Source organism: Hippocampus zosterae, chromosome 6 (genome assembly GCF_025434085.1).
Source record: "Hippocampus zosterae strain Florida chromosome 6, ASM2543408v3, whole genome shotgun sequence".
In the NCBI taxonomy this organism is placed as follows: domain Eukaryota; kingdom Metazoa; phylum Chordata; class Actinopteri; order Syngnathiformes; family Syngnathidae; genus Hippocampus; species Hippocampus zosterae.
Window position 1 is genome coordinate 2,866,913 of NC_067456.1, and position 16,654 is coordinate 2,883,566.

General features: G+C 43.0%; 4 protein-coding genes across 9 annotated transcripts in view; 2 read left to right on the forward strand and 2 right to left on the reverse strand.

Annotated features, from left to right (window-relative positions):
- Positions 1–16,654, forward strand: part of psat1 (phosphoserine aminotransferase 1) — a 62,883-nt gene that overhangs the window by 36,510 nt on the left and 9,719 nt on the right. The window lies entirely within an intron of this gene.
- On the reverse strand, positions 616–7,680 carry zcchc8 (zinc finger, CCHC domain containing 8). The gene is made up of 14 exons (XM_052068092.1): positions 7,445–7,680; positions 7,306–7,345; positions 7,162–7,236; positions 6,938–7,043; positions 6,593–6,667; positions 6,329–6,432; positions 6,155–6,220; positions 5,989–6,049; positions 5,425–5,555; positions 5,203–5,345; positions 3,899–4,005; positions 3,406–3,492; positions 3,196–3,304; positions 616–1,904 (listed from the first exon to the last, which is right to left on the reverse strand). The coding sequence occupies exons 1-14, from the start codon at positions 7,644–7,646 to the stop codon at positions 1,030–1,032; spliced, it is 2,181 nt and encodes a 726-aa protein (XP_051924052.1). The 5' UTR covers positions 7,647–7,680; the 3' UTR covers positions 616–1,029.
- si:ch211-110p13.9 (uncharacterized protein LOC562347 homolog) lies at positions 8,219–9,958 on the forward strand. The gene is made up of 4 exons (XM_052068101.1): positions 8,219–8,498; positions 8,668–8,794; positions 8,875–9,008; positions 9,152–9,958. The coding sequence occupies exons 1-4, from the start codon at positions 8,385–8,387 to the stop codon at positions 9,794–9,796; spliced, it is 1,020 nt and encodes a 339-aa protein (XP_051924061.1). The 5' UTR covers positions 8,219–8,384; the 3' UTR covers positions 9,797–9,958.
- On the reverse strand, positions 9,953–16,166 carry rsrc2 (arginine/serine-rich coiled-coil 2). Of its 3 annotated transcripts, XM_052068096.1 has the most exons (10): positions 16,008–16,166; positions 14,777–14,918; positions 14,308–14,348; positions 12,931–13,088; positions 12,716–12,850; positions 12,530–12,646; positions 12,038–12,114; positions 11,345–11,634; positions 11,025–11,114; positions 9,953–10,953 (listed from the first exon to the last, which is right to left on the reverse strand). In XM_052068096.1, exons 1-10 carry the CDS (start codon positions 16,011–16,013, stop codon positions 10,768–10,770), a joined length of 1,242 nt encoding a protein of 413 aa, XP_051924056.1. In that variant the 5' UTR covers positions 16,014–16,166; the 3' UTR covers positions 9,953–10,767. The 3 variants fall into 3 exon arrangements, with proteins under 3 accessions (XP_051924056.1, XP_051924055.1, XP_051924057.1); XM_052068095.1 differs by having other exon boundaries at positions 12,530–12,850; XM_052068097.1 differs by lacking the exon at positions 16,008–16,166 and adding an exon at positions 13,448–13,521 and having other exon boundaries at positions 12,530–12,850; positions 12,931–13,111; positions 14,777–14,885.

Sequence of the window (16,654 nt, forward strand, 5' to 3'; positions counted from 1 at the left end):
TTGTTAGTCTCTGTGTGCCCTGCGTTTGGCTGGCAACCGGTTCAGGGTGTCCCCCGCCTACTGCCCGAAAACGGCTGGGATAGGCTCCGGCACCCCCTGCGTGGATTAAGCGGTTCGGAAAATGGATGGATGGATGGATTTATATGGAGGTAAGGGTAATATGTTTGGAGTGATTTTTTTTTTTGTGTGTAAGACTCAAACACTTTGTCTCAGAGTTAGATAAATTGATATAAAAATGACATGTTAGGAATACAATATAGTTGGAATATAATAACATTTCTCCTTGATGAAAATTCTACTGGAACATGGAATTAGATGACAAAATTTGACGTAGAACATGGTTATACGGCTTTCAGGTGTGCATTTTAAATTAGGGTTTTCATTTAAAATACGCCACATTAACCTTGCAATAATTCACTTTCAATTTCAACAAAAATGTCAGGAAAAGCCTATTAGAATATCTGAACTTTTTTGGGGGGTTAACTGGAGACACAGTTAATTTAACCCAAGTCTGAACACGACATTTTTTTCTAACCACAGCCACATTTTCAATTCTAAGTGTGTGCACGCTTGTACAAAAACATTTTTACTTCCTCTCTTGAAAAGATTGTTCAATTGTAAGTTTTGAGATGATTTATCTTGGTCTTCCTTTATATCACAAAGACCATTCATTTGCAGTAGGGTTGGCTTTCCATCAATTACTGATGTGAATGTAAGTGGGAATTGTCAATATGTGCCCTGTGATTGTCTGCATGAACATTCAGAAATATAAATACATCAGTAAGTTCAATAGTGTCACACTGCGGCAAACAAGACATGTTTACTTCAAGACTGTTGTGTAGCCCTCCCCAAAAAATACAAAATCAATTTTAGGTCACAAATGAACATTTTTACAAATTCAACTAATGATAAAATGAAAACAATTTAAAAAATAAACTTTGCATCATGTCTCTTTGTGCCTTGTAGATGCTCTACATAAAAATCGTGAGTATAAAACATGAGCCAAAAAAGGTACTTTTGTTTTTGTTGTCATTCAATTTTTTTCTTGGCTAAATTGCGAGGCGAACTCTTGAGCAAGTCTCTGATGCGGAGGTACGTCCCCGTAGCTTCGGCCACCTCTGTGTACTCAGGGGTGTCCTCGAAAGGCACGATGCCCTCGGCGAAGCGGCTCCGGGGGGGAACGGCCGAAACCCTGGGAGCCTCGGCCTTGGGGGAGGCCCCGTTTACATCCTGAGATTCTGGATTGGGGCTCTGAGGACTGTCTTTTACGTATTTGCTTGCGCAAGGACTTTGGGGGCTGTCCTCTTGTGATTTAAGTGCAGGACTTTCATTCTGGGATTTTTTGGGACTGCCCATACGGGATTTAACCGGGGAAGGACTGTGGGGGCTGTCGGCTCCATATTTGGCTGGAGAAGCATTATCTTTTGTGAATTTCATCACAGCAGGACTAGGGGTGCCGCCATCTTGGTGTCCAGCTGGGCTTGGTGTGCCATTCTGAGGACAAACTAGGCCAGGGAACATTTCATTCTCATTCTGACAGCCACCCACTTCTTTGAGACTTTCCGTTTCCGAGTCACCTGGTGTGGACTTGCTGGGCACCGTGCTCGGCGGGGTCGCGACCGCCGGCATCTCAGGCTTACTACAGGACTCCGCGTTCTGGAGCGCCGCCCAAATCAGCCTCTGTTGCTCCTCCAGCTCCTCCAGGGTGAGCTCGTCCTCCCTCCCCTCCGTGACCTCGTCCACAACCACCCATTGAGCCCCCCACGTTGCTGTGGAGCCTTTGGTTGGCGTTGGGGGCGGCGTGCTTGTGGGCAGAGGCGGCGGCGTGGGCGTGTCGGGCGGCGTGCCATGCGGTAGAGGTGGCGGCGAGCTGAAGCAGTCGCCGTGGCGAGGGGTCCCAGGATCTAGTGGGTGTGGGAATGTCAAAAACACGGGAGGTTCTTTTATAAAAAAAAAAGTTCTATAGGTGAAGTGTAGAGTGTAGATCAGGCATGTCCAAAGTCCGGCCCGCGGGCCAAATCCGGCCCGTGGTCGAATTTCATCCGGCCCTCGGCCCCTGTCATAAAATCAGTGCCGTCTGGGCCGCAGGTTGGGCGCAATGGAACACGTGTTGCATTGACTGAGGTCTCGTAGACTGGGGAGTGATGTTTCATAGAGTACTGCTTCCCTCTAGTGGCTAAATGAGTAATAGCATTCACTAAATGAGTAATAGCATTTAGACACTAGAGGGCATCACTCGCGAGTTAACAAGACATCACTCCGTGTTTATATTGACTATGTCATATTTCAAATGATCCTTGCAGTTGTGGATATGTGTATTGCTTGTTCATTTCCCTGTTGTTCGAGTCAAAGGTTTTGTGACTATTGAAAAGTCATGGTGATACATTTTATGTTTCAAATCAATCAATTTGCACTCAGGAGACTTCCGTTTAAGAAAAAGTCAAGTGAATAAGCAGTTGCATGTGATATACCTGTTTCAAATGAACCAAAAGAAATTCTTAAGATTGTTGAAATTAAAATAAAAATGGAAATGTGAAACAGACTGGCTTACTAAAATTTGTTGAACAATATTGTTGTTCAATGTAAAGAATGTCAGCCAAGGTCGGCCCCCCGACATTTTACCACATAAAATATGGCCCCCTTGGCAAAAAGTTTGGACACCCCTGGTGTAGATGTTTGTATTCTTTTCATTGTTCTTGCTCATTTTTTCAAATTAATAGAATTCATTGTTTAACTGATTGTAAAAAATATATATATTTGAAATTGATTAGTATTGGGGTGGGGGCATCTTTTATTGCTCATTAAAAAAAACTGTCTAAAATCAAAGTTACAATTTGGTTCCATCTTGTGGCATATTTGTCATCAAGGAAGGAACCGTGTGGAAATGAGTAGAGGTGCTTCTTTTAGATGGGCCAAAGCTCTGTCTAATGCAAAAGCAGTCCCCTTGGACCTATCTTTTGGATTCAATCTGCAATTACCCCCCTTTTTGGGGGCGTAGTGTCAATTACCTGCAAGCTGGGCTGTCCCTGATTACAAATCTTGGTGGGTCTCACGTGCCACAAATTTAGAGTCGATCTTCCTTCAAGTAAATCCATTTTGAAACTCACACCACCGAATTTCGCCCAGATGCGTATTTTTGTGCTCTATATGAGCCAAAGATACGATCGAGCAATCGCCCAGACGATTTTGGTTTACCTGATTCGATATCCATGTCGGAGTTGCTATCATGGCAGGGCCTGGGCCTCTTCCGGAGGTGTTGGGACGAATCCGACTCGTTGGGCCTCTTGCGGCTCGGGCTGTCTGGCTGTTGACACACATCATTTACACAATAATATGAAGAAAGTGAACAAAAAGCGTGCACATATATTAGATACTGTACATATTCTTTTTTCCCCTGTGTCTTACCGAAGCAAAGTGAGTGGACAGGTAAGCGGCAAAGTTGTGCTTCAAGTGGTTGCTCTGCATGGGAACTGAACTGTAGCGCATGAATTCCTGCACAGAAGAACAAACACTTGAGGGTTTTTTTTTTAAAAGGGAAAAAAAAAAATCAACGGAACCCCCATGCCCCACTCCAATATGTAGGACGTTTAGGAAGTTTCACCTAAATTAAAAATGGCAATGACATGTGACAACTACATAATGTAACCAGTTCAATAATAATTACAGGGAAACAAAATTTGATTTATTTTTTTTCAGATTAAGTAATTCCTTTTTACGGCAAATGACCATAAAACAAAAATGGTTAACGCTAGACTTTAGTTTGAGTACTTTTAACATTCAAATTGTTTGCAGCATAATTTGGTAAGAATCAAATTACAATTCATCAACAAACTGACGCAATAAAGCCTTGCATTCATTATTTTATAAAGAGGGATGTTGTGGCGTGGTAGTAACTTACGTCTTTGACTTTGTATGGTGCGGGCACATTGAATCCTGGGAAATCCACCAGTTTAGAAACATCGTAAGAGACGTTTTGTGCGCTGCTCATACTGCTGTCATTTGACACTAGACAACAAATAAAACAACACAGTGTGAGATTGTCTTTCACATGAATGTATATTTTTCCCCACTTCCCTCATATAAAATGCAACTAACAATGATATTATCCAAGACAAGTTACCGATTTATTCTATTTTCCTCCTGATACCAAAGAAGCTTAGAATTTTTTTTTTCACCTCAGCAATAACTTTGGGAGGGGAAAAACTAATTTCCAATACAAATGTAGTTTGAATAATGTTTTTCAGGCAAAGGATTTACATTTTTTTTGTCGAGGTCACATTTAGCAAGGTGACCTCAACAAAACATTTTCAGCTTGGACGTGCAAACCTTGAGTCAAGTTTTCCACAAATGGATAAATACCTGCTTTTGCTGCATCCAATCTTTTTTTAAATCAAGTAAACGAATTAATCAATACAAATGATTAATGACCCTACAGTACGCTTCAATTCTATTTGTCATGACTTGTTGCCTAAAAAAAAGCCACAAATTCTTGATTGCACCCCCCAACAACCCAAAATAAGCTGTTGAATATATTAAAATGAGTATTTTGTTATATCTAGGTAATTGAATTTGAATTATTTATAGCTTGGAAGCACACGACTCGGGTCAAACATTTTGCGGCCAAATCCCGGCTTTTGTCAGGTATAGTAGGAAAAAAAAGTGCAGCCAGATGAAGTGGAATAGATTAGAAAAATCACAACTTTTTTTTCCTACAACCCCGTTTTGTTCAGTGGCTATGTCGGCGCTGTTGGAAAGTCGGCGTTGGTGCGGCTGGATGGATGGCAGAGCGCCGATGCGTATTTGGAACCGTGAGTCGCCGCTTGGAATGGAAATGGATTTCCATGGGACAGAAGAAGTGAACCAATCTCTTTTTTCGTCAATGGATGCTACAGCTTCTTGTTGACTTTGAAACTTAGCTTGTAGCCGACGTGTGCACATTTTGAGCATGACGTCTCTGATCCACTGGTTAAAGGACACTTTGATTCTCTCCTCTTTCATCTCAAACTGCTTCAAACTACAAAGCGTGTGATGGAAAAGTGGTTAGAACTGCACGACTGTCCGTGTTTTATGTTATGTGTTGTGTTTATTATTTTACTTGATGTTAACCGTTTTGTAAAGCGCTTTGTTACAGCTGCCGCTGTTGTGAAAGCGCTATATAAATCAGCATGTATTGTATTGTAAAAAGCGAGCAAGCAGTCCTACCGCTTCCATCGTAGAGAGTTAAACCCGAGGTCTCCATTTCGGCTTCCTTGAGCCAACCCGGCGGGTAGCCCAGCTGCCTCATGCGATAGATGAGCGGCGGCAGGGTGTTGCCGTCCAATCCTAGAGCGGACAAAAGCTCCTTGCTGCACACAAAGCCACGCGTACGGCTTTAAAAACGAAGCTTGACTCAAACGGGAAGTGCGCGTGACAAGCGGCGCGTGCCTCAAGACTCCCGGCTTGTATTTGGAGAAACGCTTCTCCACCTCGTCTGCGTGGTAGCGCTGGTTCCCGAGCCCAGTCTGGCCCTGGATGAACTCCTTTCTTCTTTCGCTGATGGCTGCCATGTCTTTAGGCTAAGGACACACAAGCAAGCTCATTGTGTCATGCCGACGACACATGATCATTCTGAATCATTTTAAAACCCTAACCCCCGTTTGAAACCCTGATTTCAAACAATTAACCAGGCTCAAAGGTACTTTGCAACCCTAACCCATTTTTGAAGCTCTAAACCTCACTTGAAATTCTCTGAACCAAGGCGGGAAATGTTACTTAGAAATCCTAACCCTGGTTTGAATAAATAAATAGACAGACTGAAAAAAAAAATACATAAAATGTAGAAATCCGAACCAGGCTTGAAACTACCCATGTCTAAAGAAGATTTAATTGACTGACAATATCTTTTAAAAAATCAGCCATTTCAATTTATTGTTTGCTTAATGCTTAATTTTATAACAAAGTAGGGCCAGGCTGATTTTTTTTTTAAGGTGGATGCGGATTCTGACTCACCTTCGGGCAGTCTCTCATTTGATGAGCACTTGAACCGCAGTTAAAACACATCGATTTGGGCCTGCATTGGACAGAAATGGTCAAATATTAGCAATTAAAATAAAGTGAAGTAAGTTCGATGGCAGATTTTTAAAGTGATCCTCAATAGTTTTTTTTCCCAGCACACCTTTTGTCCTTCACTTCTATTTCTTGTCCGTCTGCGCCGATAACCAGGTTGAAGACTTGCTGGTAGCTTTGCGCCACTTAAGGAAATTACAATGCGGAAAGAATACACAAGCAACAATAGTGTGTGCGCTTAAACGCTCCAAACTGGTCTGGGGTCAGCCGCGTCTTAAGATACGTTGGCACTTCCCATCCATCGGTGTGCTGAGGGTTGTCGTTGAACAGCGGCTGGCCCAGTTTGTCCACGCTGAAGCTGGTGAAGTACAACGCGCTACCCACCACCTGTTTCTCACACACACACACAAACACACACACTTTTTCTAGCACATCAAGCTCCCATAATAATAATAATAATATGCAATAAGGCAATAGATTTTGTCATATTTATGAATTTGTCGCCTACGAGTGCGTTCATAACCTGTGAGCGCCAGTGCGTACTCACTTTAAAGGCTTCGGTTGGTCTCACACTAGTGGAGGCCAATTTTTGTGGGTCTTCGTCCACGGCAAAGGAAGACGGCTTCACAGAGGACACAAGAAGTTTTTGGTCAGACGAAAGGTTAAATAAATACAAGGAACTTCAAAAGACACCACACCGCGTACGCTAGTGCACACAAGTACCATCGATATCCACATAAGCACACACAGCATTATTCAACCATACACGCAGCATCTACACAGACACACACCATCTATACTTAAAGTTTCGTATCAACAGGCACACAGAAAGCATTTACACAATCTCATGTGGCCACGAATACACACGCGCGTAGGATGTAAAAACACACACCTGAGGTTTCAGGTGTGATGATGCCGAGTGTCTGTTGCGATTTGCCTCTTTTTGGTGTCTCAGAATGATCCCACAGAGGCAATCCTCAATTTCTTGACGACATTGCCTAGGAAGGACAGTCTATCAGTCAGTGCTATCTTTTGGTGCATACTTGGCTTTACTTTCGAAATTTAACCCCATCATCAAACTATAATGCAAACTTGAGACCCATTTTTAAAACTTACTTTGTTATGGCATTGTTGGAATAAATAATTTGCGCGATGGGGCCGTCGATGTTGACATCTTCTATCGTGATTCCGCTAAAGGCAAATACACAATATTAGCCACAGCACTTTGAAATGTAGTCCGCCACGGTGTCATTTTGGTACCTGGGCCGCGTTAGAATAGTCAACTTTCTCCTCAAAGCTTTATGTGAACACACATGTTAAGGATTATAGTATTTTGTCTATTGCTAGCTAGCTACAGTTAGCATGTGTAAATGCTAAGCTCGAGAGAGCACCGCAAGGATATTCTCCTCCGTTAGCTTCTGAATGCAGTCGTCGCACTCGTCCAGGCGGCTCCGGAGCCTGCACTTCTCGTCGTCGTCGTCCTCCACCGTGTCGGCGTCGTCCCTGTCCGGAAAGCGAATGTGTGTGGGGGCCGGTGTGAAGTCATCCAGTTGATCAAAGAGCTCCGCGTCTCCAAAATCGACTTCGGCCATTTTTTCCATTGCAGCCCCTGATCAAGAAGAGCAGGCGCATTGGCAAACAAAAAAAAAACTCGCGTCAATTGGTCGTGTACGTCACATGGTCTATCACGTGGTACAAACGGGGCGCTTGTATTGGTTTACTTGTACAGTGAAAAAAATACTCGTGTTGATTAGCTGGGTTTGTCACATGGACGACCTCGTAATCTCGGTGACCGCTCTTATTGGTTGACTGTCCATAACCTGGAACGTGCGTGCGTGGAGGCCACCTTGATAGGGGCAACATTCCCATTTAAAGTAATGTATGCGAATTGGAAAATAAATTAGACTTGGGTCATACCTCAACCGATTTTCACGATGTTTGTGTTACTGTTTATGTCAAAACATATGCTAGCCGTAGGGACGCAGCTCGAAGGGGCGTGTTACCTATTTAAATCTGTGTTTAAAAGCTTGCGATTGTTAATAAATGTAACCTTTTCACGAGTGACGTCACCCGTACGCACATACTTTGTTGTCCTGCGTAACATGGGTTATTACGGGAAACCTCTAATCAATTGTTTATGTTAAAAAATAAAAATAATTTAATGCTAGTTTGTTTCGGCTTACTTTTAAACCTGCAAGACAACACTGCGGGTGTATTTGTAACGATATTCCAAACCGGCCACCGTCCTTCGTGATGGCGTGTTTTGTTTTGGTGAGCGTTTGACCTCGCTAAAACCCCGTACATTTGTATAACGTGTTCACTAGTATTGTGCAGGGACTATGTCAAACCTTAGCTATTTGTCTTTGCCGCACTGGGACGCAGGCTCGAGGAAAATTCGTTACATTTACCTGGTAAACGAGTCGTCTTTCACACTCACAGACTGTCAGCAAAAGGTACGTGGAGCAGAGCCATAGCTGTTATTTGGCGCGTTGGCAATGATGCTAGTCGTTTAGTAGTCAACCGTAAAACAATAAGCACGGTTGGCGGTCGGTGGTTCTGGTTCTCAACCATTTTTCTGAAGTCTTCATTTTTTAAAAGTATTGAGAACTGTTTTTGTCTAAGGGGTCGGTTCCTCTCTTTCTCGGTGCCGACCTCTTGGCCACCACAGATGTCCGCGCAGAGAACCATCCCAGGCATCACGCCAAGTTTGCGAGGAAAGGTCTCGCCACCAAAGTTCACTTCTCTTCAGGTAAACTCAACAAAAGAAAACGTATCAATCCCTGCGGGTTTGGTGGTATCAGCAACCTTATGTGGCTTTTGTTTTGTCAGCATTCAGGTTACGCGGGTTGAAGGTAGCGACGTCCAACAACGGCCTCTGGTTCTACACAATTCACGGGCTTTTCCGCATCGCCTTTGAGATGTACGCTAAGCGGGAACAGCTGGCGGTGATGGACAACATGCAGGTTGTATTCCGTCACACGTATAAGAAGATTTAACACGCACAGGCACCTACACTCCGCATCAGTTGGGCCCTAATATCAATTCATAGCACTCCAATGAACAGACAAAAAGCTACCAAAGTGACTTCATGCGTCCTCTATCGCAGGATTTGTGGAAATCTCAGATGAGCGACAACCCACTGAAGTCCAGTTACAGGTTGTGCGTGCAACTGGACCGATCGGACGCCGGGAGTGGAATGCCCGATGAACAATCATCCAAGCCGCCCGAGAACTCAAGTAGAGACTTGTCATTGGATCACTCTTACTCCACACAGCAAAGCTCTCAAAGCCTAGTTGAATTTAGGAATAAGCTTCAGATAATAAGTAACAAACTGGCAACCAAAAACTTCACCGATCATCACCTGGAACCGGCCCTGCTCCTCCTGGAGCACGCCGAGCGCTGTCTGGACGGCACGGCGGAGGGGCAGGACGCGGCAGAGTCAACACTGGCCGGCTGGCTGGGCGGCCGGTTCGCCGCGGCACACGGTGACATCAGCCGGCGGGTGGAGGCCTTCAAGGAGCGCCACATCCAGAGGATCGAGGAGCTGCCGCCGGCCGAGGAGCTGGTCGCGCAGCTATTCCCGGACGCCATGAGGACACTGCTGCTGAACTGGATGGGGCTGAACCGGGAGGAGGACTGGGCCAAGAGACGAAGCGAGTACCCTATCGTGCTCCTCATTTTGGAGTTTGCCAACCACAACCTCATCACAGGTGTGGCACATGTGCTCTACTCCACTCTCATCTGCAAGTAGTGTTCTTGTAGGATTGAAAAGGGATGGAAAAATGTCCGGTATATTTTGGGTTGACCAAGTGGGACGAGTTGTAACTGGAAGAATTGGTACAGGGAGGCACAGTTAGGTCAAGGTATCGCTGTAATGTACTTACAAATTTGTCAAATAAAGCCTTATGACATTATTTTATTTTATTTGGGGTGTGTTGGAATTCAGGGTTGAACACAAATGCCTTATTTTTTAAATTTGTGTCAGTCATGGAAGCAGGAGCGGACATCTTTTTTTCCTATCAGGGACAAAACTAAAAAAAAAAAAAAAAATACAAGATGACAAGCAAAATCCAATGAACATTTGTGGATTAAAATGTTTCACGGGCCATTTTCTTCTTCAAACACTTCTGAAATTTGGGGTGTTGGACACTTTTTTTGTTGTTGTTGTTGCTAAGAAGTTATAAATAGTGTTCACATTGTACGCAGTTCAGTTTCCAAACACACACAGTACTCCCAAAAAGTTAGGCAGATTGGTCTTTCGGGTGAATGTTCAGAATGAGTGCACAATCACCTTTCCATGTGAACTTAATTTGACCTTCTCTCGACTTTTGCATGCTGGTCCTACAGTGAACCGTTTCAGTATTCTTTGCATACGTTTTGCTCTTTGGCTCGCTGTTGGATGAATTGACAACATGGTTTTGATTCACAAAGCAATTTCGAAATTTCCACGCCTGTTTGATGTCTATGCCTTTTGTAACTCAGCCTCTCAGTTTTAGAGAGACTGTAATCTGAAAAGGTGAGCTCAAAAGGCCAATATTCCAAACCTTTTTGGGGGTACTGTGATTTCAATTTCCAAATGTAAAAAAAAAAAACAATCACAATTACTACCACAGCTCGATTCCAAAGTAGTGCTGTCCATTCTGAGCTCGGTATGCATTGAAAGGACGTCTTATTTACACCGTCCTCCAGGAATAAATTGAAACATAGTCCTGCACAGACCCCCTAGATGGAATCCATTCCGCGAGAAAACGCGGAGGAGAAACCGAGGCCCATGCCACGCTGGGTGTGCGTCTGCGATCGGGCCATCTCATACTGCACGTCCAGGTTGCGGAACATCTCCTCCTGTTTCTGAAGGGTCTTCAGGCCTTCGTCGTTGAGCGGTTTGGACGCTTCTCCCTCGTCGTCGGCCTAGCGGGATTAACGGCGAGACTTGTACAATGTCCAACAACATGGGACGCGTGCGGGGGATAAACACTCACCTTAATACCCATTAATTTGCGAAATTTGACATTTTGGTCCTTGTTGCCAAAGTTGAGATTCTCCCACAACTCGGCCGTCTGGGACTTATCCTGGAAAATGACCAAATGAGAAGACCCCATCGGAAAAATCAACAAGAAAGTCATTTTTTTAAAAATCACGGTCATTTTGGGTCACGTCAAAGAAGGAAAAAGTGCACAGAATAGGACTTTTCGCACATTTTACTTTCCACTTTTTCTGTGTATTTTTGACAATAAAGCTTTTTTTTTTTAAACAAAAACCTAGATTTCCACATACCGTTTCACCACACAGTTCATCTTACCCCATCCTTCTTGCCCTGCCACAGTTTCTTGCGCTTCTTCTCCTGCTCTGCAAACTTGGAGGGGTTGACCGCAGACGGGTTGTAGTAGCTGGGCACGGCCACGCCCGTCTCGGCCAGCGCCCTGGCCTGCAACGCCGCCATCTGCGCCGCCATGGCGATCTGCGGCGTCACCTGTGTACCCGACGCCAGCAGGGCGGCCACGTTGAGGGCGTGCTTGGCTGAGGTGGCCACAGTCGAGACGGCCGTCGGGGCGGCGGTGGCGGCCACTGGAGAGGCCGCTGGAGAGGTCGCTGGGAACCAACACAACGGCCTCAGCACAAGGGAATGCAGCGGTACGAGCGGCTGTGCGATATGGCCACGATTGAATCTCTCGAGATTTTTCCAGATATCTATAACGATATGTTAATATTACTATGGGTTCGGTGAAAACTATGAGATTTTTTTTTTTAAAGACAAAATTAAATATCAATCCAGAAATAAGGAACTACAGCCCCGTTGTGAATTTGACTTCATTTGTTATCCCGCAGGAGAAGCTTCGCGTCCGAGTTGTGACCGACAGCAGCTGCCGACGAGTGTTCTCATTTTCTATTTGATTACTTATTTTGTTTGTTTTGGTGAAACTGCTCAATTTTTAAATTGGGGAACATCCAAGTCAAGTTACCGTTGTAAAATGGCAACAATGAGAAGCCTCACCTCCAATAACCTCCTGCTGACTTTTTTCTACCAACTCCTTCTCCTTCTGCTCCTGGAGCTTCTTGGCTCGCTCTAACCTGCAAAAGACAAGCAAGCCAACAAGCTCGCTTAAATGCCATTTTGGAAAATGCTTTGAATTGAAAGACTCAGGATGACGTATGAAAGACGAAGTTGGGTGGATGGAGGAGAGGTTGTTGTCTGAAAGGGGAATATGTTTTCATTTTCATACTTGCACTGCACATTCTTTCTTGAATGTTAATTTTGTTTTTTTTAATGAGGAACAAGCACATGCGACTTTATTCGACCGTAACAAACCAAAATGCTTCCAATAAAATGGCTGAATGATTCACTTCTTTCCAATCAAAATGCTTCCAATAAAATGCCCGAAAGATCTACTTCTTTTGAATTTAAAAAAAAAACTCAAGTGGAGCTCATTTGGGTGAATTTCACCCAAAATGGCCGACTTCCGCCCACCAAACTTTTGGTGCATACCTTCTGGCTAGTGCCTCTTGCGCATCCATGGCTGTATTGCGGCCCCGGAAGACAGGGGGATTGGCGGAGCCGCTTCGACTCCTCTTGCGCACCTTTTCGCTCTTTTTCTTTCGCTCCCTGGTTTGAGCACAATTGTCCATTGGGTCATGAACCAAAAGTAAAAAGTCATCACATTCCGTGGCACACCTGCTCCTGCTGCGGGTCTTGCTACGGTACCGGTGCTTGGACCTGGAACGTGACCGAGAGCGAGCCCTCCTCTTCCTGTCGCGGCTGTGCGATCGCGAGGGCCGTCGTCTGTCTCGGCTCCTGCTACGATGCCGCCTGATGGGAACAACAGATCCGTTCACCCAAACCCAAGGCTCAGCTGTATCATCGAAACTACAATCGCAGGCCAGGCTTACCTGTCGCGCGAATGCGACCGGGACGAGCTGCGACCCCTGGGCGACCTTCTGTCTTTGCGCCGCGACCGCTCGTCGGCGTCCTCGGCCGAGAGCCTCTCGTGGTGCTCGTCCGCTTGCTTATGCGATTTGGACGACTTCTCCGGCTCTCTCTTTCGTGCCTGTTTCAAGAAGAAGTGGGTCTCTTTCAGGAAAATAGTGCAACAAAGAGAGTTAGTACCATGGTTTGCAAGGACATCAATTGCTTGTACATTCAAAAAAAAAAAACATGACAACGTTGGAGTATAGACTCTTTAGATATTTTGGAACCATCAGTCAGCATTTCCTAGTCAATGCATCCACCTCACAATCAACGACAAATGGCGTACGACACTGTACTACAGTGTCCGTTTGGATGGATATAAGACAGCACTTTATACATCTAAACTTGTCAAGTAAATGTTCATTAGAATTAAAAAAGAATAAAAATACACATACATTGTGAGAAAGACATGAATGTGTTTGAATAGCAAATAGTTACCTGTCCCCGTGGTAGACATATTATTTTGCTATGTCAGCAGGCTCTTCTGTTCAGTCTCTTCGTGCTTTAGCACGCTGAGTGTGATTTATTGTAGAAATGTTATCATGTGGTCTATGCACACAATTTTACAAAAGTAAAAAATAAAAGATATCTAATCACCACAGAATATGGTTGCAAATAACACATATCCGAGGATTAAATGTAATACCCGCGCTCGTCGATTCCTTTCCGACTTTATATTTTGTCCATCTTACTCAGAGATCCCCAACCGTTGTTTTTAAATGTTGATACCCACCATATATACACAGCATCCACAAAGTACTCAAAGGGCTTTTGCAACATTTTGTTTTATTCCAGCCTTATTCCATAATGGAACAATTCATTCTCCCCTCAAAATTTCTACACAGAACACCCCATAATGACTGATCCAAAAAAAAAAAAAGTTCTTCAGAAATGTTTTCCATTTATTATTAAAAAAAATTACAACAGAAAATTTGTATGTGAATAAGTATTCACAGCCTTTGCCCAATACTTCCTTCTGTCTAGGGATGAGATGATGAATCGCATAACGAATAGTTATCAAAAACAATAGTTATCAAAAACAGTCAAAGCATGGAATAAAGCTTTAACAAAATGTGGTATAAAAGAAATGCTGCATATACTTTCTGAATGCCCTGTATGTGACGCAATAGCAATACAGGAGAAATATTGCAATATGTAAGTGGTCCATGGTTGGGGAACACTGATCCAATACTCACCATGGCCGCCTAATTAACAACCACTAACGACTGACGAGCGTCAAAAAGACACGCATCAAAATGTGCTTTTCGATTAAAGGAATGAAGCGAGTGATTAGTTACCTCTTTGCTCCTGCTGCGACTCCGCCTGTGCTTCTTGTTCCCTGGAAAATGACAAGAACAGAGCTAATTATTAGAAAGTGGGTCTTGAAGCTTCACGAGTACTTGTGTTTCGGTCAGATAGCTCTCTAATTTTCTGGTTGGCTATCCCGAACTGGCTAAAATGAAATTGCTTTTGGTTCTGCCCATTTTCTTCCGTGTTTAACACATTACCCAATGAGGCAAACATTATGACATTCAAGCAAACAAAACTAAACTATTTTTTTAATCAGTCAACTGATCGCTAAGGGGAATCTTATTCTGCCAACAATGGGAATAGTCCTAATATATATATATATATATATATATATATATATATATATATACATATATGGTCAGTCACTACCGCCTACCTAGTATAAATGTCATCTTTACGGGTAATACCCAAAGCCAATGTTTCTGACAAAACAATTGTATAGGTTCTATTACTCACGTTTTCTGTCCCTGGAGCGAGACCTTGAGCGTGAATGGTGGTGCTTGGAGCTTCTAGGCGATCTGGAGGATTCCATGTTGTGCCTCTTGCTGTGATGGACCGGTGAGTTTGCTCTCGTGTTGTCTACAGACTCGCCACTTGCCTGGAAATCCAAAGATTTATATTCAGGCTTTGACTACATGTTAGTGTGTTGCTACCAAAATGTATCCATTTATTTGCTAACTCGATATGGATGTTATCAAGACGGATTGCATGGGTGACTGAGCGATATTCTGTTTTAGTTATGTCCGATTCCATACTCTAATATACACTTAAGATGCAATGTCTATCAGTATATGTTTATTGACATGGTTTATATTCATGCTTAGTGTGTATTATTGGTGTTAAAATGTGCTCCCATTTCTACTCACGATATAACCCATGTTTAAAATTCGAAGTAGTCATTTCATGGTAAAGAAAAAAAAAGTGATTTAACATTAAAGGGCAAGATGCATAAATCATGTTTGATTGGTAACTTCACTCACGTTGCTTACGTACTAGATAGATTTATGGATTTGAACCTAAATTCATTCGTTCATGCTTTTTTTAAACATGTTTTTGTACTTGAAAATTCCTCTACTGTAAATTTCAACGAATACTTAAGGACAAAGTATAAGCAAAGCAAAACAATCAAATGTTCTGCTTGCAATTCACATATGAGATCAAAACTTACCGTATCCAATTAATTACGTATAAAAATGGGCCGATTAATCGTCTATCGTAATTTCCCCCTCCTAAATATTGGAATTGTCCCATAAAGAAAAATCCATACCTCAAATCACACATTTCTCGGTGGGCTAATGCGTTGCTGTTACTTCAAACGTGCCATACAAATAGAATTTGTGTGTAACATACAATCTTTAGCAATGAAGCTATTTTCCTCAATAGCGCGTTTGTGGCTTACAACAAACGCATACGACGCCCTAACAAACGGAATCACATTGATGCATTTACCAAAACGACCAACAAACAACTGGACATTCAATCTGAAGAATACCTTCAGATATTGTTAATTCAAAAAAAGCGCTTAAATTGGCCAAAACACCGCCTAGCTACATGGCGTAACTAACCAGGCCTCCATGGTCAAAATAAATCCACGACGTCTAGATAACGCCGTAAAAGCGACGCTACAATAATTACAGTGATGTAGTGTTAATGTATGCCGCAAATTATATTTTATAGTTTGACTTACAGGCATAATAGTGGCAAGCTCTTTGTAAACGCTCGGATTTTCGTCGACGCCAGAATGTACTTAAAATGCTAAACTGGTTTAGCTAGCGAGGAAAGAAGCTAAGATGAGCGGGGTTGCCAAGTTTTTGAGAAAAAGCCACCGACATTTGGTCAATGACTGATCCAAAGAAGCAGTAATGAAAGAGTACGTCGAAATATGCACGCATGTGAATGTAATAATAGTTCAAATTAAATGTCTGTTATTGGTTATTGGTTATTGGACTTTATTAGCTGATTAATAACATTTTACGACTCTATAAAATACTGTAAAAAAACAACATGGCAACCCCTATTACTCACTTTACGACCCTCAACCGCGTGTGTAATGACCTATATTCGAAAATAACTGTTGTACGGCGTACTGTTTAAATCTGGACTACATTTATATCATGCTCAAAAAGTAGACATAATACCAAATTCCCCGAAATAACCCCTCTCCCCATCGCATCGACTATGCCTAGAAATTCAGTTTTTAAAGTTTATGAACAGTGATAATGGGCGCCCAACGCTTACTTGAAATAAATTCGAATTTCGACGAGCATTCTTTTTCTGACTGAATTAAGCTCCTGTGTCAAAAATATTTATGTAATCTATCCATGGCCCCCTTTA

Coding starts and splice junctions, on each gene's coding strand:
- zcchc8 (XM_052068092.1), bottom strand. CDS start 7,646: ATGGAAAAAATGGCCGAAGTCGATTTTGGAGACGCGGAGCTCTTTGAT. Junction 7,237..7,305: donor ACTATTCTAACGCGGCCCAG/GTACCAAAATGA, acceptor ATTTGCCTTTAG/CGGAATCACGATAGAAGATG. Junction 3,305..3,405: donor TGTCCACTCACTTTGCTTCG/GTAAGACACAGG, acceptor GTGTGTCAACAG/CCAGACAGCCCGAGCCGCAA.
- si:ch211-110p13.9 (XM_052068101.1), top strand. CDS start 8,385: ATGTCAAACCTTAGCTATTTGTCTTTGCCGCACTGGGACGCAGGCTCG. Junction 8,795..8,874: donor CAAAGTTCACTTCTCTTCAG/GTAAACTCAACA, acceptor TTGTTTTGTCAG/CATTCAGGTTACGCGGGTTG. Junction 9,009..9,151: donor CGGTGATGGACAACATGCAG/GTTGTATTCCGT, acceptor CCTCTATCGCAG/GATTTGTGGAAATCTCAGAT.
- rsrc2 (XM_052068095.1), bottom strand. Junction 12,851..12,930: donor CGGTCGCATTCGCGCGACAG/GTAAGCCTGGCC, acceptor TGTTCCCATCAG/GCGGCATCGTAGCAGGAGCC. Junction 10,954..11,024: donor GCAAATTAATGGGTATTAAG/GTGAGTGTTTAT, acceptor TAATCCCGCTAG/GCCGACGACGAGGGAGAAGC.